At 42.3% G+C, this 25,598-nt stretch overlaps 1 protein-coding gene and 1 long non-coding RNA gene across 3 annotated transcripts in view; one reads left to right on the top strand and one right to left on the bottom strand.

The window, feature by feature from the left end:
* APOB (apolipoprotein B) overlaps nucleotides 1–25,598 on the bottom strand; it is a 37,366-nt gene that overhangs the window by 3,702 nt on the left and 8,066 nt on the right. For both annotated transcript variants that reach the window (XM_077843995.1, XM_077843996.1), the window contains exons 8-26: nucleotides 25,291–25,376; nucleotides 23,933–24,152; nucleotides 22,938–23,165; nucleotides 22,597–22,714; nucleotides 22,344–22,490; nucleotides 21,435–21,646; nucleotides 20,924–21,161; nucleotides 20,184–20,360; nucleotides 18,645–18,836; nucleotides 17,401–17,568; nucleotides 16,729–16,940; nucleotides 14,062–14,244; nucleotides 13,138–13,259; nucleotides 11,503–11,713; nucleotides 10,759–10,934; nucleotides 10,448–10,635; nucleotides 9,827–9,972; nucleotides 7,773–8,146; nucleotides 54–7,250 (exon numbers count right to left, since the gene is read on the bottom strand). In XM_077843995.1, coding sequence (XP_077700121.1) covers nucleotides 54–7,250; nucleotides 7,773–8,146; nucleotides 9,827–9,972; nucleotides 10,448–10,635; nucleotides 10,759–10,934; nucleotides 11,503–11,713; nucleotides 13,138–13,259; nucleotides 14,062–14,244; nucleotides 16,729–16,940; nucleotides 17,401–17,568; nucleotides 18,645–18,836; nucleotides 20,184–20,360; nucleotides 20,924–21,161; nucleotides 21,435–21,646; nucleotides 22,344–22,490; nucleotides 22,597–22,714; nucleotides 22,938–23,165; nucleotides 23,933–24,152; nucleotides 25,291–25,376 — 10,595 coding nt within the window. The remainder of the gene's footprint in view (nucleotides 1–53; nucleotides 7,251–7,772; nucleotides 8,147–9,826; nucleotides 9,973–10,447; nucleotides 10,636–10,758; nucleotides 10,935–11,502; nucleotides 11,714–13,137; nucleotides 13,260–14,061; nucleotides 14,245–16,728; nucleotides 16,941–17,400; nucleotides 17,569–18,644; nucleotides 18,837–20,183; nucleotides 20,361–20,923; nucleotides 21,162–21,434; nucleotides 21,647–22,343; nucleotides 22,491–22,596; nucleotides 22,715–22,937; nucleotides 23,166–23,932; nucleotides 24,153–25,290; nucleotides 25,377–25,598) is intronic.
* Nucleotides 9,854–22,837, top strand: LOC144281163 (uncharacterized). The gene is made up of 4 exons (XR_013349648.1): nucleotides 9,854–18,752; nucleotides 19,279–19,388; nucleotides 20,686–20,957; nucleotides 22,371–22,837. It is a non-coding gene; the product is annotated as an uncharacterized LOC144281163 (long non-coding RNA).

The following is a 25,598-nucleotide window of genomic DNA, read 5'->3' as shown; positions in this document are numbered from 1 at the left end:
ACTCTCATTGCAAATATAGAGCATATAGAAGAGGAGTCAGGACAATTTCTTACCATTTAGATCATATTCCAGGAACTGAATGGTTGAACTGCATGTGGAATTCAGGAACGTTTCAACATATTCTACTTTGTTTTTCAAACCAGCACTCCAAGTAGCATTATACAGAGGAGAGACCACTCCAAAATGTGCAGTCAGTGCTCCAAAGGATGGAATGAAGATTCCAGCAGGCACAGAGAACTTAATGGAAGGAATCTCAATAGTCTGCTCAGGTATGGTAATAGCTGGCAACTCAAAGTCTGCAAATTTGCTAGCCACCTCATTTAGATACTCAACAGCACTGTCACCTGAACTACTTTGTAGAAGAGTGAACTGGGACACAGTTAATTGAGATGCAGGAACAATTATCTCAAAAAAGGGAACTGAGGAGTCTTCTGGTTCAGAATATTTTGTTAACACATCAATTTTGGGGAATTTCACTTTGGGTAGCATTGGTATATTGAGGGAAAATGGCAAAGTGCTTAGCTTCTTGTAGAGTTTTATTTCACTGAAATCAATTGTGTAGGATGGAACCTGAAGATCTGTAAATGGGACTTGGAATGTAGGTATGACAAAACTTGAATTTAAGTCACTTAGTTTCAGCCTGGGAATAATGAATTTATCAGCCAATTCTTGCACAGGGACAGAGAAATGATAGCCTTTGGGGTTTTTGGTGTATACAAGGGCAGTTGCAGCATGAAGATACTGTCTCTTATCGATGCTGGTGGTGACATCCAGCTTGAGGAGGTCCCATAAGCTCTTGTCATAAATTGGAAGGATGATATCTTTGAGGAACCATAGGGACACTTTTAAGGAACTTCCAACGTCAAGGCGTGCTTCTTCTTGGTCATTGGAAAGCTGTATGTTGTTTTGGAAGAACTCAGAATGAACCTGGACCTCACTTTTCCAGCTGACCTTCTGGTTCTCAGTGTTAGCATTCAGAGACATCTCCTGGTCAAGGTAATTGATTTCAAGGAAGGAATTTGGCTGACTTGCATGGACCCGAACAAGGGCTGACATTTTCCATGGGGAGAGTTCCAGGGTAGCTTTGCTTGTATGCTCTCCAGATGATGAAAACAAGTCCTCTAGCTGTAAGGAATTCTTCATATTGTGTTCCCAGATGGCATAGATGCGTTGCAGAGTGGTTTCTCCAGCAAAATTTTCTTTTACATCAAGGTTCCAGATACCATCAACTTTGGAAGCCCCTTGCAGCTTCACTGAAGTCCGAGTACTCTTGGAATTCAAGTAAGTGCTGGCCTCACTGGCAATAGATCCTGAATATTCCCGTGAAAGGACTGAACCCTTGACATCTCCTTTGGTAGATGACTCAATGGAAAAGTAAGAGGTGAGGCTCTCTAAGCTGAGTTTGTGGTTGACTCTCCCTGTAGCAGTAGAGTAGAGTTTGGGGGAATTGAGATCATATATTAATTCAATGGATGAAGAGACAGTAGGCTTTGACTTGGTATTCCCATTAAGTTCTTGCTTGAAATTCATTCTCAAAATGGGAATTTGGACTTTTGCAGAGGTTGTCACTGATGCCTCCATGTTTTTCTTGGTCAAACTAATAGTACTGTCATGATTGCCCTCCACAAATTTATTACTCAGAGACAAAGCTGTAGCTAGCTTCAAGCCTCTTTTCCTCGTCAAACTTGAGGTGCCCTCTAATTTGTACTGCAGTCCATCAATGACAGAAGAAGAGGATGTTAGGAAATGAGCAACAATATCTGACTGGTTATATAGTCCAACATTGGTATTTAGTGTGATGAGGCCTGATTTAAAGGAAAAGTCATAGGTAATGTTGCCCATGGCTGGAATGAAAATATCACCTGGGGTACTCAATACCTGGAAATCTTTCATGTAAAAATGAATTGGGATGATATGCTTATCTTTGTTTTTCTTATACTGAGACTTTACACTTAAATCAAATGACTGCCTTGTCGTCTTCAAGAATTCCTTCAAGCCTGTTTTTTCCCATAAGGAGAAATCTTTCACGTGGGGAGTTGTGAGTGTTGTGTAAGGTAGAGTCATTTCAGGAATTGTCAAAGGAATGTTGAGGAAATCCAGGTTGGCTTCTCCATTTATTCCTATGTGGGCCTCAACACTGTTCTCGTTGTTTCCAGCAGAGAAATTATGATGGTACTTATACTGATTGAACCTGGCACTTGCTTGCCAACCTGCTTGCTGGGTGCTAGGGCTCAAAAGCAGTATATAATTGTTCAAGAAGTCTACCTTCCCAATCAATTTTAATGGAAAACTAACTTTCAAATTCCCTTCATTGTTTGTGGATGCAGTAAGCTCAAATGGCTGTGCTGTAAAGAAAAGAGAATTTTTCAAAGTTCCAATAATTTTTCCATTTAAATGAGCATTATGGTTGCCAGTTATCTCTGCCTTCCTTTCTCCAAGCAGTGCTGTGCCTTTAGCGGCTAGAACGCTGTGGCCTACATGCTGGGATTCAACCTGTGACTGGATTTCAAATTTAGAAAAGTCAGGGAAGCTAGATTCAAAAACCAAGTTTTGGCTTAATTTTAGGTGTTTGCTACTGATCTTATTAGACAATCCAAAGGAAGCCATGGCTTCTTTCATAGTAAAGCTAACTTGTGATTCATGTGCTCCTTCATCTGAGGATGTGTTGCAGGCCCATTTCCAAGACCCTAGTCCAGAAGAAGTCCATGTTATGTGTCCAGATTCCAACAGGGTCTTGATTTCATTACGTAGCTCAGCCTGGCTGGAGAAGTCCAGTTTGGGGATGTTCAATTTGTGGAAGTACTTTGTGCTGCTGTCCAAAGTGAGCTGATTGTTTATCGTGACGAGCACACCATTACTAAGCTCCAGTGTATTTTTTTCTGTGTGTAAACCTGCCACTGTGTTTGATTTTCCCTCAATGGCATTTCCAAAAAACAGCACTTCACTCTCATGCTCTGTTTTCAAGTACTTGCTGGAGAACCTCACAGATTGTTTCATAACCAGTGGACTAATCTTAGGGTCTGAAAGCTGTGCATTGGCTTGAAAATCAAAACTGAGAACTTCTAATTTGGACTCTCCTCTGGCGGTGATGGAAGCTGCGATCTCCGCCTTGTTCCCTGAAGTAGTTACATTCTGAATGTCAGCATTTGCATCTAACGTGAAAAGGGGAGACTGGATTTTCAAAATGCTATGCAGCTTGCCAAAAGTTGGGACTTCAACTGTGTGTGGCATGCGGGGAAGCTGGAATTCTGGTATGTGAAGGTCAGGAACTTGATAATCTTTAAAATCAAAATTTGGGATTATGAATTCTGGAATTGTGATTTCTGGCAAACAGAAGTCTGGCAGAGTGATGCTAGCAAGAATGGTGTCCACTCCCTCCAGGTCCCTCAGGTACATTTCTGGAACTGGCCACTGCAGCTCACTGGACAGCATCTGGTCAATGGTTCTGATGATCTTTGCTTTTAGTTCTACCAAGTCAATTGTAAAGGAGGGCACATGGAAGGTATTAAGGATGGTAAATTCTGGTGTGGTAAACTTGGGTGGAATCTCTATATCTTTCAACTTTTTGAAGTTGATCTGAACTGATGGAACCTTCAAATCTGTCAGGGGCACTATGAAGTCTGGAGTCTGAAATGTAGCTTCCTGAAGAGCACGGAGACTGACTTCAAAGGCAGGCATGGTTCCGAAGGTGGTCTGGATTTCAGGAACAGTGAACCCTTGTTCTACTAAGGCTTTCAAGTTCTCAGCCCAGTATTGGATAGAGTACTGTTCTGCAAAGTCAGTAAGGTTCTTAGCGGCGAGACTCCACCAGTCAGAAATGTAAGTGACAAGTGTGCTGTAAACCTGGCCAACCAGGGACAGGTACCGCTTAACTTCCCGCTGAATGTCCATTTGATACACTCGCTCTCGTATATCCTCTAGGGTCTCTTGGAATTTCTCTTTTATGTAGGTTAAAGATGTTGAATTTAAAGGCTCCTGCAACCAATCGAAGAATAGACTTATTTGGGTGCCCTTAAGGTTTTCCAGATGGACTGAGACCGTGGCTTTGATGTCTTCTATAAATAGTCTCAGTGCTTTAGCTTTCTGTGGAAGTTCCAGGGCCTGGATTTCACCATTGAGTCTCTGGGTCACCTCATGGATTTTGTTATTGGCTTCATCTACAAACTGGTGATAATCAAATGATCTTAATTTCTTTACCAACATGTCAAGGAATCTGTTTACTCCTTCAATGATTTTCTTAAAAGAGAATGCTTTAAGCTGCTTGATAGCATCATCAATACACTTAACTAATTTCTCAAAGTGATCTTTTATTTTAACTTGTTGTAGGACACTGCTTAGCTTCTGAACAGTCTCCTTCAACTTATATTGGTGGGCCAACTGTACCAATTTATCCATTAGAACCTGGATGTGTCGGTCTATTCCATACATCTTAATTAACTTATGGGACATGGTTCCAAACACATTGATTTTCTCAGCTACTTCAAAATCTTTCATAAGATTTACAACATAGTTTCTGACATGCTCAATAATTTCCTTTATTCTTTGAAATGGAATTGTAATTCTCAACTTATCTAAAAGAACTCTGACATCAAGAGCCTCCACCTGTTGTTTTAACTGGTCAGCAAGGTGCTGGATGTCTATATTCTGAATGTGTGTCTTGAGTTGTTGCAATTTCTCTTGTATCTGGATTTTGATTTGATACTTAGTGTCCACATTTTGAATCCAAAATGCAGTGCTATTTCCAATTCTGTTAAAATCAGTCTTTTCAATAAACAAACACACATCATGGATTGTTTTTACTAAATTTACATGGATATGATAATGTTCATCAAGAATTTTCAGTTTTTCAATGATTTGATCAATAATCTTAGCAACTGCTATTTTAAAATCACGTAAATCATAATTATCTTTAATATACTGATCAAATTGTATCACATATGTTTTTAGTTGAGACAGTTTGTCATTAAGGCTGATTTTGGTATTGTTCAGTGCAATTTGTACATCATTTTCTGTAATTCTATAATTTTCTATGAGAGTAATTAGTTTCTCCTTGGCACTTGAAACTTGTCTCTCCCAATTGAGTGAATTCAGATAACCATAGGTTTGCTGTGGGAGTTTGTCCAAGGCTGTTCTGTATTTCTTCACAAATTGATCAATATTGATGAGTTTCAATTCTCTCTGTATGGTTTCCAGTGCTGTTATAATTACCATTCGTTTCTCCTCAAAATATTCTGGCAGGCTTTCAAAGAATGGGAGGTTAATGGTGTGGACATTTTGATTCTTGTCATATTTTACAGAAGCAACAACACTGAATTCTTGGGGTTGGGCAACAGCATCCCTCATCCCTAAAACATCAATTATGTTTATGTATTCACTGAGCAAAAATGGCACTGGAATTGAGAAGTCTATCATGGTGGGTTCAGCCAGGGCTCGTCCTCTAAGCTCCACACCAACTTTGTCTTTATCATTGTAAGCATCGAAGTCTTGGCTGTATTCATTTTCATTCAGCTGGGTCTTGACCTTCCAGGTGCCTGTCTGCTCAGCCGGAGTAAGCAGGGCACTGACTTTGTGATCAAGGCCAGTAGTGATGCTGCTCTTCAAAGGGAGATGGTGACTTGTGGATCCTTTGTAATCATGGGAGAAAGTAAGGGCCAGAGGTTCTGCTTTCAATAGGAATTTGCTATACAGCTGCCCAGTATGCTCTCCCCAGAAACTCAGTTTCCCATTGCTATTTGTAAGTGCATCGATGGTCATTGTAAAAGGGGCCATTGCAGAGTGAACAATGTTGCTGAAATGGAGCGAGTCCGAGTTGTAGCTTGTACTGATGTCAATGGCTGAAGCCAGCCCAGCGATATTTGTGTTGAGCCGATGGCTGAACTCTGTACCTTGAACTTTAGCTACAGTATCTGTTTTATAACTTGCTGATAAGTCAGCATAAGAAATGGTGTAGATGTGTTTTATTTCATTGTTTTGGTAGACTCCTTTTATGTTTCCACCCACATTCAGCTTCAGGGGTTCTAGCCGTAATTTCCCACTGTTGGTCAGATCCAGAGCATTGAATTGCAGGTCATTGCTTAAAGTTGTTACGAGAGAATAGGGCTGTAGCTGTACATTAAAATTTTGCTTATAAAACTTGTCAGAGCTATAAATGTTGTCCAGTTTTGAAGAGAAGTCCAGTGACAACCCTGCAATATTCAGGTTGTTCGTGTAGTCAAGCTTCATCTCAGCATAGGATCCCATCATGTCATTTGAAAGTTTAAGGCCCTCCCGGCTGATTTTGAAGTTGAAGACATTTTTGCTGTCAAAGCCCAAAATCATGGCCTGATAAGCACTTCCCAATGATACTTCTGTGAGGGCGGCTTTTCCGTCTAGACTGAATTTTGCATTGTGTTCCCTGAAGCGGCCGTTCGTTGTTAATCTCACAGATGCCCCAGAGAGGCCAAGTGCTGCATTCAGCTCGTTCTCCAGCACCAGAGGGTTATACTTCAAGTTGGTAGTTGCACTGGTAGACATTCCATCTTGGGCAATCCTTAGTGTTGCTTTGTGAGCACCACTATTAATTTTGTCAGTGCCCAAAACATCAGCATTTAATTCAAGGCCATGGGAATTTAGTGATCCAGAAAGCAGTGTGAAGAATCTTAATGACTTGTAATCAGCCTGATATTCAGAACGTACCAATGCATTCTGCTTAGAGAAGGTCATATCTACTTTGTTATAAGTGGCGAAGTCTTCATGCTTCCCACTGGTGTCAGATTTCAGAGTCAGCTCATAGTTCTCATATCTCAGGAAAGCAGTATTTTTAATGATGCCATCTTGCAGATCCGAGGTGGAGGTTAGGGAGACAGTTCCATCCTCATATCTTCCTGTTATCTGGTTGGTGCCCTGCAGGTAGGAGGAGTTAAACCTCAGGTTGGACTCTCCTCTTAACTGGCCTGTAGTAGAATCCCTCTGGTAAGACAGGTCATATATGCCTTTGGCATAGAACGAAGAGACCGTAAACTGCCCATCAATCTTGGCTTCCTTGACATACAAATGATGTTTCTTTTTTGAGTCCAAATGTAATGAAGCAGACATCTGAGGTCCCCAGGCAGTAGAGGTGTTAAATGTTAGCACACTTTTGGAGGCTGGATTATTTCTAATTTTTTCTACATGACTGAATTTCATATTTGAATCCAGTAATTTGTGGTGAAGATACCCATCGCATGATAATGTGAATGTATTCCTGTGGTCATAGGTTGTTTCTCCAGATCCTGATATAGAAATGAAAACACACTAGTTAAATTAAATAGTAAACTCCCAGATAAATTGCTATGTTAAATGTCATTCAATAATAAAGTACCCCCCACTCCCAAATAGAGCCCCACTGATCTCGGTTAGTCATGTAACTCTCTCCTCCATCCATAACACAAGCATAAAATCTGACAACAAAATGCTTCCCTGACCACCACAGATCTTGTTGAGTCCCCTTATCAAGTGCTCCTTTGTCCCTTATACTTATCCACTAGACCCTATCATAGCACCTCCTATCTTGGATTTTCATTGCTATTTTAGTGGTCTGCTTCTTCTGTTACTGCCTCAGTAGAATGCTTGGTACGTATTATACGTTTAATAAATATTTCTATTAGCTGAATGAATGAATGGATGAATTGGCTTCCGAATAGCAAGGAAAATATCTGTACAAAAGCCCAAGTCCCTTCCTTCCCAGAGGAGACTATCCCACCAGAGCCTGCAATGGATTAACCCTGTGTACTCTCTACCCAACCATGGCTCACCTTGCACACTGTAGGACAGCAAGTCAACCACAGAGTCAGCCTTCATGTGGTATTGAGCCTGAAGGCTCCAGTGGTTGTTGGTGGTGTTGCCACCAGTGTAGGAGGCAGACCAGTTGTATAGATTGTTGTAGATATTTGCAGAGAGGTCTAGAACACCCAAGAGAGGCACCTGGAGTTGATACAACTTGGGAATGGTAAAAGTGGGGACCTGGAATTCCCGAGATGGTAGGTAGAATCCTATGGACTTGAAGTTGAGGTCTGGTGTTTGAATAGTCTCTGACATCTTCAGCTCTTTGGAGGATTTTCCACCAAAAGGCAAAGGAATCTCAATTTTCACACTGTTCTTGTTCAATGTGTATTTGACTCGGCCATCACTAAAATGAACAACAAAGACAACGTCCCCATGGTCAGACATCAAGAACTCAAAGTTCCCTGCTATCTGACCTTCCAAGCAATTGTGCATGTGCCCCATTCCCAAACCCATCCTGTGCTTTTCCTCACACTGCTCCCTGTGTTTGCAATTGTGCTTTTCACCTCCATCCATTCAACACTCAAATCCATTCAAAGCCCTTCAAGGACCGGTCCCTTACATCTACCTCAAAAAACAAGCCACATTTTTGCTTACATAATTAGCACGTGCTTGTTCATTTGCCAGTCAGTGTCTACAAGCTCTTCCTGGGAGGAAGGATGACACCTTACTGGTTTTTATCTTCTCACTACACCTAGTCTAGCATCTTACACACATGTGACACTTGGTACTTCATATTTTCTAAACTGAAATGAGACAACTGGGTATGTGAAAAGAGTGCCGGTGTGGGAGGCAGTAATCTCAGGCTATAGTTTTAGCTTCCAGAGTGGTGATGCTATGTGTGTGTGTGTGTGCCTCTCTGAGTCTCAGTCATGTTATCTATATAGTGGGGATAACAGTACCATTTCTGCTGACCTCACAGAGCTGGTCTTGGCTACCTAAAAGTCCTTTGTAATCTTTTCAATACTATGTACATACAGTGGACTACTATGAAAACTTATCATAAAGTAGAACAGCAAGATTTAGATGTTACGCAAATAAATTGTTGATTGCATGACTCCAATAAGCTACTGCCTATCCAGGACCACAACACTCAATGAGAGGATGCACAATTAAGCCTTGTCCAATTCTAAGATCTGTCTCCCCTATAGCACAAAGAACACCATTGGTCAGAAATCTTAGCAGTGAGGGAAGAGGGTCCTGGATCATCTGAGGATGACATTTTTCCCTCTTATCATCAGTAGGCTTTGTCCATGTCAGTACATTGGTGGACTTCAGTCCTTTCACATTTACTTGGTCTATTAAACTTTGCTGCTCAGCCATAGACTATGGAAAGGCCAATAAGACACAGGCTACTTGTTTTCTTAATCTTGAAGATAATACAGACAATAGTCAATCTAGAAAAGACTATACTTTTTTCAGTATTTGATTTTTTAATTTTCATGATATAAAGCAAAGCATCCCATGTATCTTTGTAACTGGAGGAGTGGACTGAGTGGTTTGGAACTTGACTTCCCCACAAGGATGAGGCCATGTTGCTAAAGGGAAATGCCCTCTCAGGATGCTGCCTTCCTGCAATGCTCCTGAGGTTTTCTGACGCTCTTGAGCTCCACAGCCAGCCTGAAGTTAGCAATTTCTCTCGTCATTCTCAAATTCTCACAAACCAGTTATGTCTGCATCCTGATCCCAAACAAATGGGGAGTTCACTTATAATGGAGAAAACTATATGGCTTCCAAATTCAGGTTGCGGTGCATAAAACCTCTTTGTGTGAATGTATCAAAATCCCCCAATTACTTTCTTAGGTTCCTTCTGACTGCATCGCTGTTCACATTCAGACCCCATGTCCAATAATGCAAAAATGCCATTGTGTTTATGTGACAGTTTTCAATCTCATTAAGATGCTTCAATTACTTCCTTCCTTTGAAAATGTAAATTTAAAGAGTTTTAAAGAGTCTAAATTATGCTAACTAAATCTTTCCATTTACTTTTCATGGTTCAAGATTTTTTTTTTTTTTTTTTTTTTACCTTTTTAAGAAGATGTTTTCTGGGACATGGAAGTCTGGCAATCCCATTTTCTGGAGGTACAATTCTTTTAGGCCACTGAGGTGATCTTGCAAATTCTGGGCATAAGGAAGACTCCTAGATGCCTTCTGAAGCCATGTATCTGTTGCCTGCAAAGTAATAGAAACTTCTTTAGAGCAATGAGTATGGAGGGGCCTTGAAGCACAATTAACATCAGGTGATAATCTGTATTTGACAGATCAATCACTAAGCACAATGATACACTGAAAGTTAAAAACAAATCATAGAAAATTATGAATTTGGTTGCTAGTCATGGATCTCTTCCTGTATTTTATAAAAGAATATATAATGTAGTCGAACTCTTAGCCAGGGTCCTGAAGCTTCCTTTGATATTATAGGCACAGTAAACTCTTCTGCTTAGCAGTATTCATTAGGTATTTATCACACACGGCCTTGTGTAACAGGGTGACTAAGCATACATGAATGTTTGTTTGCTCCCCAGGAATTCCCTGGGATAGGAAGCATACCTTATCGAGCTTTGGATGCTCTTTTACCTAACTCAGGGTTGAGTATGTAATTAGTTGTTATAACCCTGTATTTATTGACTCACTGATTTGTACTTACAACCATTAATTTGGAGCCCACGTGCCGGAAAGTCATGTCTGTTTGAGGAACTCTGTGATCCAAGAGACTATTGGCATACATATGCAAGCTTTTAGGATAATCAGAGAAATCCATGGGGAAATTAGAAGCTGCTTTTTTGGTATCCACATTGGTGCCTGTGTTCCATTCAAATTCAATCTTCTCTTCATCTGAAAATGCACATGTGAAATCATCATCAACCGCACCAGGTCGGCCCCTAAGCCATGACTCTCAACACTGTCCTTAAGCCCATAGTGCTCTTGGAAGCACTCACAGGGAGAGGAGGTACATACCATAACGCCATCCCAGCTTCTTGGAAATCGTTAAGCCATAAGCTGTAGCGGATGAGTCCATGTGGACTAGCAGTTTTGTGGGAGACCACTGGGTGAGGATTTCACTTCTGGCTTCTGCTTGCAGACGGGGTATGGAAATAACACCTTTGATTTTTCCTTCTTCCCTCTTGTCGTAGCTATTGAGAAGAAAATCATTTGAGATCAATGACCGTCCATTCCAAGGAGATATGTAGGCTCAAACAGAAGTATCATTTGCGGTGATAAAAATGAGATACATGAATGGCTCCGAAAATGAGCTCATTAACTTTGGAAGCCGACTTCAGCATCAATTCAAGACTTTCCAGGGAGTCATGGGAGAAAGAAGTGATTTTCAAAAACCGTATGAATCCTGCTGTTCCCTTTACTAGGTCTATTGCTTTGGTCAAATTATTTAATCCTCATGAGGTACCATTTTCTTATCTATAAAACAGGGAAACTCATATCTATGTTGCAGTTTATTATGAGAATGAGATAATTCCTCTAGGGCACCCAGCACAGTGTCTAATGAATAGTAAATGCCCAGTGAATGGTAGGAAGGTCCAACTGGACATGTGCAGAGGGTCAGATTACTGAAGGCTCTATCTGCCCTTTGGACTACAGATGGGGGATGCCCCTGGTTTGGTCAGCCTTAAAGCTAAAAGAGGAAGAAAGGAGAGAGTCACAGAGGCTTGTAGTTCAGGTCAGGTTACCCCGAGCCTTCTGTACCTTACGTGGCCAGTGAGAGTGACCTCAGTGATTTTCTTGTTCTGAATGTCCAAAGTGAGTCTGTAAGACTTTTTTTCCATAGTAGATTCATCACTAACTCTGAGGATTGTCCCAAGGTCAACATCAAAATCTGGAATTTGGATTTCACTAGACAAAGTTGTACTTTGCCGGTTATATTTGAACATCATAGCAGCCTCAGTTTGCTTCAGACCTGGAAAGAGGGTACAAGAGAATCAAGATGTGTCTTCAGAAGCTATGTTTAGGAAGGAAGGAGAGGAAAAGGCAGAGAAATCCTAAGCATTCAATGTGCTCATATGAGGACAAAGTTTAGGATTTTACCTTAAATTTCTAACTCAGGGGTGCTCATACATTTGTTCAGTCTGTACCTGCTTTCTTGTGGGTTTTGTTTTTCTCATTTAATTTCGTGATATACTGGGTGCCTGGGTGGGTCAGTCAGTTAAGCATCTGCCTTCAGCTCAGGTAATGATCCTGGGGTCCTGGGATCGAGCCCTGTGTTGGGCTCCCTGCTCAGTGGTGAGTCTGCTTCTTCCTCTCCCTCTGCCTCTCCCCCTGCTCATGCTCTCTCTCTCTCTCAAATAAGTGAATAAAATCTTTAAGAAATAATTTTGTGACATCCTATCCCTACATTAAAATATCTTCCAAAGTTAACATCTAAGGTTGCCCCATCCCCTATAATCTGCTTCTCCACAAGCCTTTTCTATCTCGGTAAATGGCACCTCCACTCTTCAGTGGCTCAGGCCAAAAAACTTAGTCATTCTGATTCCATTTTCTCTCTTACATTCAATACCTACCTTAACAGCAAATCCCGAGAAGCCTAATCTTGAAAATATGTGCAGAATCAAACTACTTCTTAGATCTCTTCTGCCACTGTCCTAATCCAAAGTGCCCATGTCTCTGGCTTGGATTACTGCAATAGCCTATATACTAGTTTCTCTGTCCTTGACTCCTAAAGTCTTTCCTCACTATAAACATAGATCAGTTCATGAGAACTCTCCAATGGCTTCCTATTTCACTCACAGTAAAAACCAATGTCCTTGCCACAGCCTATAAGCCTCCTTCCTCTACCTCCCCCTATCTCTGTGAACCTACCTTCTACTACTTTCCTTCCTGATCTCTCTGCTTCAGTCATACCAGCTTCCTTCCTTTTCCTCAAACATGGCAGCCATACAGCTGCCTCAGGGCCTTTGCACCTGCTAGCCCCGCAGCCTGTAACACCCTTTCCATATGGCTCCTGCCCTTATTTCCTTCAGGTCTCTTTTTTACGCTCTTTTACCAGTGACACTTTCCCTTACCATTTCAAATAGCACTGTCTTCCTCCCCCTTCCTCATCCTGCCACTCCAGACATTCCTCAGATTCCTGTAGCCTCTGTTTTTCTCCCCAGCTCCAATCTGACATTCTGAATATTTACTTGTTGGGCTGTTTGCTGTAAACAGCATGAAGGCAGAGAGTTTTTCACCACTGTTTTTGTTCTAGCCTCAGGTCTTAGAAGTGGCCTGACACTTTTCAGGCATTCAGTAAATATTTGTAAAATACATTAAATTATTAAGTCCCCCTTGTGAGTCCTGGACCTGAGACTGAGGCAGAGACGGGAGGAGCCCTCTCTAGATACTTGCCTTCAGTCTGAGTTATAAACGTCAGTGTGTCCACCGAGGCTCCGCCCTCTCTCTGCAGTTCATAGGATACACTGGCGGAATATTGCTCTACTTCTCCGGTGGGCTTCAGTTCCAGCTCAAATCTAAAGATATCACAGTGCATATGGTGCATAATGTTAGAGCTTTCAGTGATGATGTTTACCGCCCCAAAACAACTCAGCCTCCATGGCAATAAAAATATGGTCCTTATTTTAATATTGGCTTTTGTCCCTAACTAATGATGACCTTTCTGATCCCTTTCAGTCCCTCTAAGAGCCCACGGGAAAAGGGAGACTCCAGGGTGTTTGGACAAACAGAGCAGGAGTTGGCAGGTTGTGTCAGCAAAGCTGAGAACAAGCAGTGGAAGTGGCGAGAGTTGAAGACAAGGAGCCCTGAAGCATGGCTGGGGCTTCAAACACATCAGTAGGCTCTAGGAAAAGTCAAGCTAATGTGTCTGGAGGCTCAGAAGCCTGGACCCTGAATTAGGAACAAATTGGAATCTGTGCTGTGATGACACCACCTATAAAGAGATGCTTTTAAAGGAATATCTCTCACTGGTAATGGCTTCAGCTCCCTTGAGGGAGGGTGCTAGAATTACCTTGGCTGTTTATTTTTTGAGCTAAGACCTCTCTTAGGGGTCATGACTCCTTACCTTCCAGCCCTGCCCCACCCCTTCTCACCTATGGGGAAACCCAGTCCTACCCTCAAAGTTTAGGTAGGAATATAAGTACCCTTCAGGTGTGTTGGACAGAGGACCGCTATTTTAAGTAATTAAAGGATGGTGCAAAGGCCTAAGGCTGGTGGCACAGGCCTCTTACAACACAGAGCAGTTTTTTCTTTGCCCTGCCTACTGGCCATTATGTAGAAGGTGAGCAGATGCCGGGCGGGACACTGCACAACTCTGACCTGGTGTCCCGGGACAGCGGATAGTAGGAGGCAGATTCTGGAGAGTTGGCGGTGGAGTAAGCGCCCGAGGAACAGTAGTCCAGGCCAGTAAAGAGAGGCTTGCAAGTCGACCAGGACTTGCGGCTCTCATTTAGAGGTGCAAGCTCTTCTGTTTTGGTGGTAGAGACCAAATGCAATGTATTACTGGTGAAGAAAGAAAAAACCTGAGTTACCTTCAAGTTACGAACTGAAGTGAACAACACTGATTGTCGCCTGTCGCAGGGCCGATATTTGCCCCCTTACCCTGCTCTTTATCCCCCTTCTGTCCACACCCACCTCAAATTATTTATTTACTCAGAGACGACTAATAGTACAAACATCAACAAGGCTAAGAAACACAGTGACTCTTCTGTTTCAGACATTGCACTACGTTCTCTGCTTCCGTTTGCTGTGATCCCCACAACAGCAGGCATTAGGAGGCTCCTTGTTTTACTGAGGAAACAGAGACGCAGAGATGTTGCATAAGGATCACTGGGACCTGAACTCAGGTGTGCCCCTTCCCTCGTGTGAAAGGAAGCCTAAGGGTAACTCTTACTTTATGCTTCTTTCCACTTCTTTCCCACATTAAATGAGTCCAAGTCACCTTTCCCACTCACACCTCTCCCACTGCACCTGTGCGCGCACACACCGCACACACACACACACACATATCCTTTTCTTTCCATGCTCAGTCCCTCTTGTGTCCCTCACAATCAAGAAACTTGTCTGCCTGGTGGTCTTCACTCTTTCAACACGCTTCTCATGAACTATGATCCGACGCCACACCATCGAGCTTCTGGGACTGCCTCCATCGGCATCTCCAATCACCTTCTTGCTCCCAACTCCCAAGGACATTCTTAGGCATCGTATTCCTTGATCTCCCAGAAGCATTAGGTAGAGCTGCTCACTTCTGGCCGGATTAAGACTTTAGAGTCCCTAACCTCTGAAAGGATTATGGAATCCTCCTTCAAAGTACGTACTTAAAAAAATATTGGTGAGTACAACAAAATTCAACAATGTTCTGATTTCATTGAAAGATGCTTTCTTTGAAATACTATGTTCTTTTCTCAGTATTATTTCATCCTTTAAGGGGTGCCCTAAAAGCCTTGCTGGTAGGCTGGAACTCTAAGTGCCTGCCCACGGGGCAATCCACCCTGGTGGCCTCTGTTGGGCTTCTATGACCTATTACAGCTTTGGCTCTTCTTCCGCCCCTCCAGCCACTCCTTCCTTGCTCTGTGCTGCTTCGCTTCTGATTCACACATTCACATTTTCCACATTTCTGTCCTAGTGTTACATTTACCTGACACCGATTGCTGTTTGACTTCAACGACCTCTATCTGCAGATGACGCCCAAATCAGTATTTGTAGCTCCAGCCTGTTTACTGAGCTTAGACCCATTGGTCCTGCTGACAGCTGGGTATCCCAACCAGTTGTTTTATAGGACTTCAAAGGTGGCATATCCCAAACTGAGTTTGTCAGCTTCCCTGTTTCAGCGAGAGGCACTCCCCACTGCTCTTCCTCTTCTTTCTCACCTCCCATCAATTGCCAAGGGCTCATGTTTCCATCCACAAAAAATTTCTAGGGTAGCCTCACTCTTCCATGGACCCTCCTTGGACCCCATCTGGTACAGGCCGCAAGCATTTCTCATGCACATGGTGGGTGTGACGGACTCCAGCCAGTCTCCCTGTCTCCAGTCACATTTGTCCATCTGAACCCCGCTCTGGTGTCAGAATACGCCCTCTAAAACACCAACCTTGCTTTATTTATGGTCCCATTTTAAACTCTTCTGCCTTCAGAAGAGTCTGATATCTTTCAGATGGCTCAGAAGGCTGACCCTTGCCAGCCTTTGTCACCTCCCTCCACGACCCCTGCGCCCTATACCACACTGAGTTTCGACTTTCTTGTAGCTCCTAAACCCTATTCTTTTTCCTTCAAGCCATTCTTTTCTCTTGGCCTGGGAACACTCATTCCTTTCTCTTTGGTCTGCATAACTCTGACAGCCTTCAGGTATCAGGTGCTTCCTCTCCTTGAGCACTTGGCACTTATAGCTTTACTGTACATCCTTCCTGTGAACTGTGGGCACTAGAAGGTCAGGTGTATCTTATTCCATGGGCTTCGTATATATTAGGCACTTAAATACTATTTTTACTATTTTTAAATCAATAAATTAAGGTGTCCAACACAGAGAAACTAAGGTAAATCAATGTTTAAGGATATCATTGAAAATGGAGCTCTCCGTAAATGCTGCATCCTATAATCATGAGATTAGGGCTCTCATGCTCTATCCACTGAGCTAGCTACCACAGATCAGTATGTTCTCTGGTGTTCTTCCTATGAAAAAAATGTTCATTTTCCAAGGATGATTTCTCTAGAATTTGTGTTTCTTCATTTTCAAAACAAACGAATAAACAACAACAACAAAAAACCTAATATCGAGTGATTAATCAGTAAGTCCTAAATGTCAGTTTGTAAAATGTGGACAGTCAAGGAAATTGTAATATTTAGGTGAGTCTAAGCTAGGTTAACCTTCTCTCACCCCCCCACCCCCCAGGTACATGGGGCCCTGAATTATCTCAGGCAGTCAAGTCCCATGGATCCAGTCTCAACTGTCCCTCTCACACTGGCTGGTGATCTGATGGACAGAATTACCTGCCACTGAACAGCTTGACTGGCCTTGTCGGAGAAGGAATGACAAACTTGAGCCTTCCAGCTTTGAAGGCAATTTGCATCTCCAGACCTGTCTCGTGGAAGAAGTTGGTGTTCATTTGGATCCCAGTCTTTGAAAAATCCGGGATGATGATGCCCATATTTGTCACAAACTCCATGGACACAGAAGGCTTTGCTACCAGCTCCGTGAGCAACTGTAAATCAGAAAATGACCTGTTCAACTTCAATACCTCAGCCCCTGTGCAGTCAGATCAACCACCCTTCCCCATCCCTGGGCAAACATCTCTGGATCACTCACAGCTCAGGAAACATTACTGTGATATCTTAGGAGGAAGAAAAGCCATGTTCCCAGTTCCCCAGAACCAGACCACTTTGAGACCCAGCACTAGGAAGTGCCCAAGTTAACTTTAAGCATAACAGGATGAAAAAAAGACAGGAATCTTCATTTATTGAGAATTACTGTCTCCTTATTGCTTGCTAGGAGCTAGCCAGGTGGCGCCTCCTAGTGGAATCCTACAGTTTTTCCATAAAAATGAGTAAGGAGATGATGATGATGTACTTCATCTTGAACTGCACACATTTTAAAATTGTACAAGAAACTCACCATGGAGGAAATGAACAATCTAAGGAATGAGAAAGTGAGCAGGGTCTTACATTGGCCATTTCCACCTTCATTCCGGCCTTCATTCCAGGAGTGATGACTCCAGAGGAGGAGACTTGCAATTGTAACCCAAGTCCAGTGGGGAGTTCAAAGGCGTTGTCCATGAAGATGTAGTGAAGAAATAAGTCATTCTTTAGGCCTTTTCTGATGGACTCTCCAATCTGTAGATCAACAGGGGACAGTAGCTATAAGAAAGCCTCATCAAAGCAGAATTTGTGAAATGTACCCTCCCACATATGAGACAATAGTTATTCTCTATCTAGAAAGGAACAGACTAGGATATTTTGACTAGCTGAGTATTTGATAAAAATCAATGATTATTGGTTTCAACATATTGGGATTTAAGAAATTGCTCTAGACAGATACCATGTCATTTTGAACTAGTGGTTCAGTCACTTAAGAATATTGCTGTGCCTCAGAGCTTTATGAGCTATAAGTCACCCTGAATGGCATGGCTTAATTCTAGTTATTTGGAGTCTAAATGGAAATGAGGGTTTACTTAAGCATAATCTATTATGATAAAATCACTTTTTTTAAGGATTATTTTAGAAAGGGGGGAGGGGCAGAGGGAGAGGGACAAGCAGACTCACTGTTGAATGCCAGAACCTGACTCAGGGCTCAACTCTAGGACCTGAGCTGAAACTAAGAGTCAGCTGCTTAACCGACTGAGCTACCTGGACACCCCAAAACCATTTTTTTAAACTAATGAGCTATCGAGATGATGTACATATTACTATGCATTGCTTTTGGGTTTTTAAAATGACATTTCTAGAAAATAACTTGAAATCTGGTTTCTTAAAGCCAACATTATTATTAATCAAATATCAGGGAATATATTTAGATATTTTCTCCCTTATTAATAAATTAATAATGATGAAAACTATAGCTCATATTTAGATAGTACACTATGGTTTGTCAAATACATCCTTTCATAATCATTGTAGCATAGATCTAGGGAACTTGTAGCATAGAGGGAGATACACTTAATATTATTTTCCAGATAAATAAATGAATACCTTTAAAAGATATATCTCACATTATGAATGGTCTAATTTCTAAATGTTACCAATTCTTTGCAATCCAAGAATCTTCCTCTCTGAAATTCAAGGCAAACCTGCTTCTTTGGAAGAAGCACAAGTACTTTCTCTGGTTTGTGGGACAGATCTTAAGGAATCTGGGAGATCTAAGAAAAGCATGGGCTAATCTCATTGTCTGTGATGGGGCCTGACCCACTTACCATCTGGGGGATACCGGCAAGAGTGTGAACACCATTCAGCAGCATCTTTCCCAGGAGCTGGAGGTCATGGAGCCTGACAAAGCCAAGCTCCTCTCCCAGGATGTGGAGGTAGGCTCTGGCTTCTGGGAATTCTTTGGATTTCAAATCTTTGATCAACCTCTCAACATTGAGCATAATTCCATTGACCATATCCTAGGATTTTTAATGACAAAATTTCTAATGAGATGTCAGCATTGTCAAACACCTTTAGAGTCTTGATGTGGGGCCCATCTGCTTCAGCCATTACGGGCTAAACAGAAGTACACAGGTGGGGATGTAGGGAAGCCACTGAAATCACTCCCACCTTTTACTGAAAGATAGATAACTCCAAATTGAGATGAAAAAAGAACCTGAGGTCTTATCAGGGATAGCAGGTGCTTCCATGCTATTCTTGACTTGGATGTAGGCATATTAAGAAGGACCTCTGTCCTTCAGGATACCAGAATTCCTAGGGCTCACCAGGAGTGGAAGATTGTCCCTCACCCCTCCCCTGATTGCCCTTTTTGCCTTTGATGAGGGACGAATACTATGGGTATCTGGAGAAAATGTACCTGCTATATAAATTGACCAAAGCTTGAAAAATGCCCTATCCTAGACAAGTCCTTCTTTGATATAAGAAGAACTCCATAGACTGATGTTTAGATATGTGAAAGAAGAGTGATTGACAGACACAAACAGAGCAAAGGCCTTCAGCCTCCAGTGGAGGTAAGTAAATTAGAAGGTGTAGGTGGGGCCATTATGAGCATCTAGGAGTAAATTATTGCCCTGCTTCTCAATCTGAAGTGTACATACAAGTCAACTTAGGGAATGTCATTAAGATGCAGGTTCTGATTCAGTAGATCCCAGTGGGGCTACATCTAAACTCTGATGTGAGCCAATGACTAAATAACACTTAGGGTAGCAAAAAATTAAAGAAAAAGCAGCTCCAGATTATACAATCTATTTTCTACTCCTGAAGTGGGGGCTTATGCTAGCTTCAAAGGAGATTTTGCTCCCACTTGCTAGTACACTGATATGAATAAGAGCCAAAGAAAGCAGTTAATGAAAATATGAATTCAAAAATTATAATATCTGCTTATTGAATAATCAGTACCAGTCAGGCACTCTGCTTAGCATTTTACATACTTTATTCTATTTATTCTTTAAGTAACCTGGTGAAGTATGGATTATTAGCACTCTGGAGATGTAGAAACAGATATAATATCAAGGAAATTTCCCACGTGTGCACAGTTTGAAGATAGTAGAGTCAGAATTCAAACCCATGCCTCCTAGTTTACACTGTTAATAATTATGTAACAGGGCCTTGAATGAGTCTGGCTCTTGGGTATGTTGAATCTCCAGGAGGCTTATAACTGCAGAGGACACTAGTCCTTACCCCCACAGGACTGGTTAATAATAGCCATAATTATCACTTCAGCTAGATAGCTGCTCGATGACTTCTAGGCTTGGAGAAAAATGTTTTTGTCCTGAGATCTGAAGCTTTTATTAACAAAAACATACCTGCTCACGTTTACCATCTTTGGTGTAGCCAAAGTGGTCAACTAAGACCTTGGAGACATGATCAGGAACTTGGTCATCAACCCAGTACAGAGCTTTGTTGACACTGTCTGGGAAAAAGCCTTGCTTTCCAAAAAGAGCTTCCAGTGTGGGCTCAAAGCCTTTTCCTTCCAAACCAATCTGAGAAAGAGAATCAGGCAAGAAAATGCCATCAGCTTTCTTTGTTGTATGTCAGTCTCCAATTCCTCTCTTTATGTCCATTCAATTAAACAAGCATTTAATGAATAATATGGGGTATGAGCTGAGATTAGCAACCATGGGAGTTGTTTTATTTAGATCTTACTAGAATCTTAAAAGGTAGAATTTATTATTTATCCTTTTCCAGAAGTCACTAAGGTCAGAGAGGATAAACAAACAAAAGATTCAGACTGGGAATGAATTTGGGGTTTGAACCAGATCAGTCTGATTGCACAGCCTATGCATTTTGTTGGATTTTGGTTTTCAGGGCTTCCCTGAGACATCTCCATTTCCATCAATACTACAGAGTCCCACTTTGAGTAACCATTAGCTGGAAGGAAAGAAGGTGAGAGGAAAGAAACGCTCAAACTGATGGTATGAACCAACTGCCTGATTGGATTTCCTCCCCAGGCTGACTCACGGCTCTCTTGACTTGCTATTTACGGTGTTGTACATACAGAACAGGAGAAAGGATGTAAGCCTCTTCTTTTTCATCTCATACATACCTCAAAGAGGTCAGCAGGAGCAAGTCCAAAGACGGTGAGGGTTGTTTTCAGCATGCTTTCTTTAGGAAGGTAATTATTTGGATCAAATATAAGATTTCCCTCAATTTTGCCCGAGATGGGGTCAAGCGATGGAAGGGAAACAGATTTGGATAGGTGATAGTTCCGGGAAAATTTTGAGAAGTCCATGATGGTTGGGAGCTGAGATCCTTTCAGAGCTCCTTCTACTAACTTTTTCAAGCTAGATGGAAAATCGAAAGAAGGAGTGGATTTTTAGCATACATATCCTGTTAAAAATCCATTGTCTTTCTCACCCCAAGGAAATATGGATTACAGTTACTACCAAATGGTCTGGATTTCCTTTGCCCAAGAGCGTGGCTCAATTTTGTTACACTTTTTCGTGAATGTTGCCCAGAAGAAAGAACACTCCGTAAAGGGCAGGCAGTGGCCTTTAGGAATGAGATTTAGGATTCTTTCCCTTTGTGGCAGACAGGGGAAAATGACTCTTACTTACTCTTTGATATACAATTCTTCTGAGTTTAAGATGTTGGCGATGTGGGAAGCCACAAAGTTCTTCACTTGCTCATTCTGTTCCCGTGGCAGAAGCTGGGTGATTTGGTTTATATCTGACTGGGAAGGGCTTCTCATCAGCATGAGATAGGCAGCCAGTCGCTTTTCCCCTGGAGAGGCATCATCGAGGAAAACCTGAAGAAGGACTTCCCGGACCTATAGCCAAAAAACGAGGCTGTTCGCACTGTCCTTTGATCAGAACACAGATGTGGCTGGCAAACACTGATGTGCTTTGCTGATGGTTTACTACGTGCAAGTCAAACATCTTTCTAATAACTTTTCACATGCTGGTATGGAATCTTCTTGCCGGAGTCCCTCAGAACAACCATCTCAAGGAAGGGTCTCAGAAGATTCCTATCATATGCATGTTGCATTCAACTGCATTAATGTACTCAAGTGATGACTTGAGGAAGATCTGCTACTATAAGTGGAAATAAACTTATTTTAACATAAATTATTTCAATGTGAGAATAAAGGTAGAAAGGGACAGTAAGAGTTTGGGGTGATTAAATAAGGCATTTTCCAAAGCTCTGAAGTCATTTTCACCCAAAGTAGGGGCAGGTTTACTATCCCACTTTGGGAAGACTGGGGGAAATCAGGCATGTCTTTCTGAGAGGGATGATTGATCTGGTAGGGGGACAGCATGAAGCTAAAATCTCATATTTTGAGGCTAGAGTAGCAGTTTGGTGCAGTATTTCTCTCTTGCCCACATACTACCAGGCAGTCAAGTCAATAGGCTTTTTGAAATTGGCAATTAGAAAGCAGTAGAATGATGGGATTTAGAATCTTATTCCACCTCCTCGCTAATCTAAATAAACCTTTTTTACATTTAGACTTCCTCTTTGGACCTCACCTCATCTTTAAGTTCCATTTTCCGCAGGGCCTGGATGGCAGCCTTCTGAATCAGCAGTGATGGCTCTGTGCTCTGGATACATTTCAGGATGGAAGACGTGAGTCTTGGGGCTACTGTCTCCATGGTTCTGCCCATATTTCCAATGACCTGCATTGAAAAGAAACAAAGGCAAATCAAGTGCCGAAGGAGAAGTAGGGAGCGTCCAGGAAAATGCTTCTGAAGCAATGCATATCATACAGAAGATTGGAAGTACCCTCAGAATCAAGTAGGTGTGATCTTCGTTCCCAGTGCAGCTGTCTTGAAGCTGTTCCAACAGGTAATCAGCAATATTCAGCAGGTCCTGGGTCACCACGGGATTTGCCTTATGATAGCTACAGAATAAGAGTTAGGACTCAGCAAGCATAGCTAGGTTTATCTTAAAATACAAACTTGTGTGTGCAGATTTCTCAAGTCTTTGCTCTCAAAATGGCCAGTGGAAAAACAAAAGAGGATGCCGGGGGTGGGGGGGGGGTCTGAAAGTGGAGGGAGGGGTCCCATCTTAATACAAGGATGTGGGGTCTTAGCTCCTTGGAGGAGAACCAGTGTGAAACTCACTTGTTGACCACGTGACTCAGAGCATATAAAGTGGCCCGGCTCTGCTGCTCCTGCGCCGTGCTGAAGATCTCCTGCAGTCTCTCGGCCGAGGGCTCTGGTGTCAGGGCCACCAGGTAGGTTACAACATCTATCAAGAGGGGATTGGCCTTCTCACTTCTCAGCCACTGGAGGATGTGAGTGTAACACTGGGATTGTCCGCACTGAATCAAGGCTTGTAAGGTGATGGGGCTGAGAAGGAAAGAGCAGAGAAGGTTACACAGATCACCTTCAGGCAGCTCGGATATCCTTGGCCCATGATGCTCCCTCTGTCAGGAGTATCCCAATTTCTTGTGTTCACTCTCCAAATCCGACCATCTTCCAAAATCCAACTCAAATCCCATGAACAGGAAGCCTTCCCTATAAGTACTGTCCACTGGAGAAGAACCTTGGAGGAAAGTCTTAGATTTATCGCCAAAAGAAGACTGTTATTACTGCCCTTCATTCAGAACATAGCATGTGCCAGGCAAATACTGGCATGGCCTCATTTTGGTCCTTATTCCCTCCTCTGACCTCAGCAGTTAGAGCGAGAGCCTTGAAGTCTAGAGAAATCACAATATTACTTGGTTTGCCTGAGTTCTTTTTCCACTAGCCTAGGCTTCCAGAGGGCATAGACTTCTTTTTCTCTCAAACTTTCCAAGGTACTCACAATAGAATGAAGAATTAGAAGATACTCATCAAAATGTGTGAAATATTTTCCTCCCATTTTGACACACAAATGCATGTCTGCCTTGAATGCAGTGTGTGTGTGTGTGTGTGTGTGTGTGTGTGTGTGTGTGTGTTGCCCATGGAACTCTAAGCACGTTAGTTGATATGTTGATATTTCTCTATCCAGCAAACATTAACTGACCGACTAGTGAAAAAACTGGATTGATATTTTCTGCTTGGCTAGGGTTTGAAAGTTCAGCCATCTACCATAGGTGACACAAGAGATATAGCTGTAACCATTAAAGAAATACCTGGACACCTCCATCAGCTTTGGCAAGAGGGTTGTGAGTGCCTCATTGTTGAGACCTCTCAGCTCAGTAACCAGTTTATTGAAGAGGTTAGCCCTCTGGGCATTCTGCTCTGAGACATGCAGTGTTTGCAGCTCCTGGATAGTCTTCACAATGGCCTCTGCTTGCTTTGGAGGTGATGTGGATTTGGTACTCTCAAAGGCAAGACCCACTTCCTTGGCACCTGGAAGGCGGAAAGTGTCAAAGGGATTTTTGCCTAACCCTACATTTCAACCATCTCATGGTCTACTGAAAACTGGAAATTAGGGAGTTATCAGCAGAGAAGAAAAGAAAACTATGCTATACTCAATGCCTATTATGTATCTGGCTCCATGCTAGGTGTTTGACTTCAGTGTTTTTACTGACTCATCATACTATGCTCATGGGTTGCTATTATTCCTCAATTTAAAGATTAGGGAACTGAGACCCAGAGACGAGCAATTCACCTTGCCAAAGACATCTCAGTGTAAGAGGCAGAGCTGCAATTGAATCCAGGCTTGTCTGACTTTGCTATCAGATTACCTCTTTGCCAGAAGGAACTAGAGGAAGTGCTGCCACTGACGTGGCTGTGGCTGAGGCTAGACACATTGATGCTCACCTGCCATCTTTTCCAATGCGATCTATAAGCAGCTTATGGGGGAAAGACCCTTCTGTATCTCTTCCATCATCCTGCTCTGACCTCTGCCAGGACAGAGGTTAATGTGGGAAATGTGAGGGAATAATGGGGGAAATGTTGTACAATGTATAGAGTACTGGCTTAGATTAGACCTGAGGGCTGGTTTTGCACTACTTCCAATATTCAGAGATGTTGGATACATCACAAGCCTCTCCATGTATCTTTTTCCCCTCTGTAGAATGGGTATAAAAGCACACATGTGGCTACCACCTGATATCATAGGTTGCTGAGAACAATGAATGCATAAGACAGATTTAAATACAAGACAAATACAGGGTTAGGATTGGACTAGAGATTGCTAAGGTTTCTTCCTGCTCTAAAGACCAATTCCTGATCCCAAAAGCCCTCTCCCACTTGTCTCACCTCGCCCAGGTCCTAGGCTTATTACAGTCAGATCTACCAAATTAAAAAGAGGCCAATTTCATCTTTTTAAAAACTCAGGTAGCTTTGAGACACTTCTCCTTTTCCTTTATCGCATTGACACTTGACATTCTGAAAGGGACGTGCTTTCTCATTAGAGCAGCCCATAGCCAGAATGTCAAAACCCACATGACTCATCAGTCAGCAGACATTTCCCAGCCGTGATACATGGTGTGTCTTGGGCAGATTTCCCAGCCGTGGCAACTATGTGCATATAAAATCTTACCTTCATCAAAGAAGCGGCTGTTGATCTTAGGCGTGTCTTCAAGTTTCAAAGTCTGTGTAACCTGTGTCATAATCCCATACTTATTCCTGAACAAATAAAGCACATCATGTCATGGATGGTCAGCTCCCTAAAGTGTAATTATTCTTTTCATGTCGAATGTCTCTCTCTCCACTTCTACTCAAATCCTGCCTATCATTCAAACCATTAAGTCCAGCCTCCTTGGCCTCCTCCCCTGCTAATGAACACCATCCACCTCCTCTTGGTCATGCTAGCTGTCCTTCCATTGGAGAGACATTTGTACCTTACAC

Source organism: Canis aureus, chromosome 12, assembly GCF_053574225.1.
Source record: "Canis aureus isolate CA01 chromosome 12, VMU_Caureus_v.1.0, whole genome shotgun sequence".
Lineage (NCBI taxonomy): Eukaryota > Metazoa > Chordata > Mammalia > Carnivora > Canidae > Canis > Canis aureus.
The sequence above is the reverse complement of the archived record's forward strand: the minus strand, read 5'-3'. Positions and strand labels throughout refer to the sequence as shown.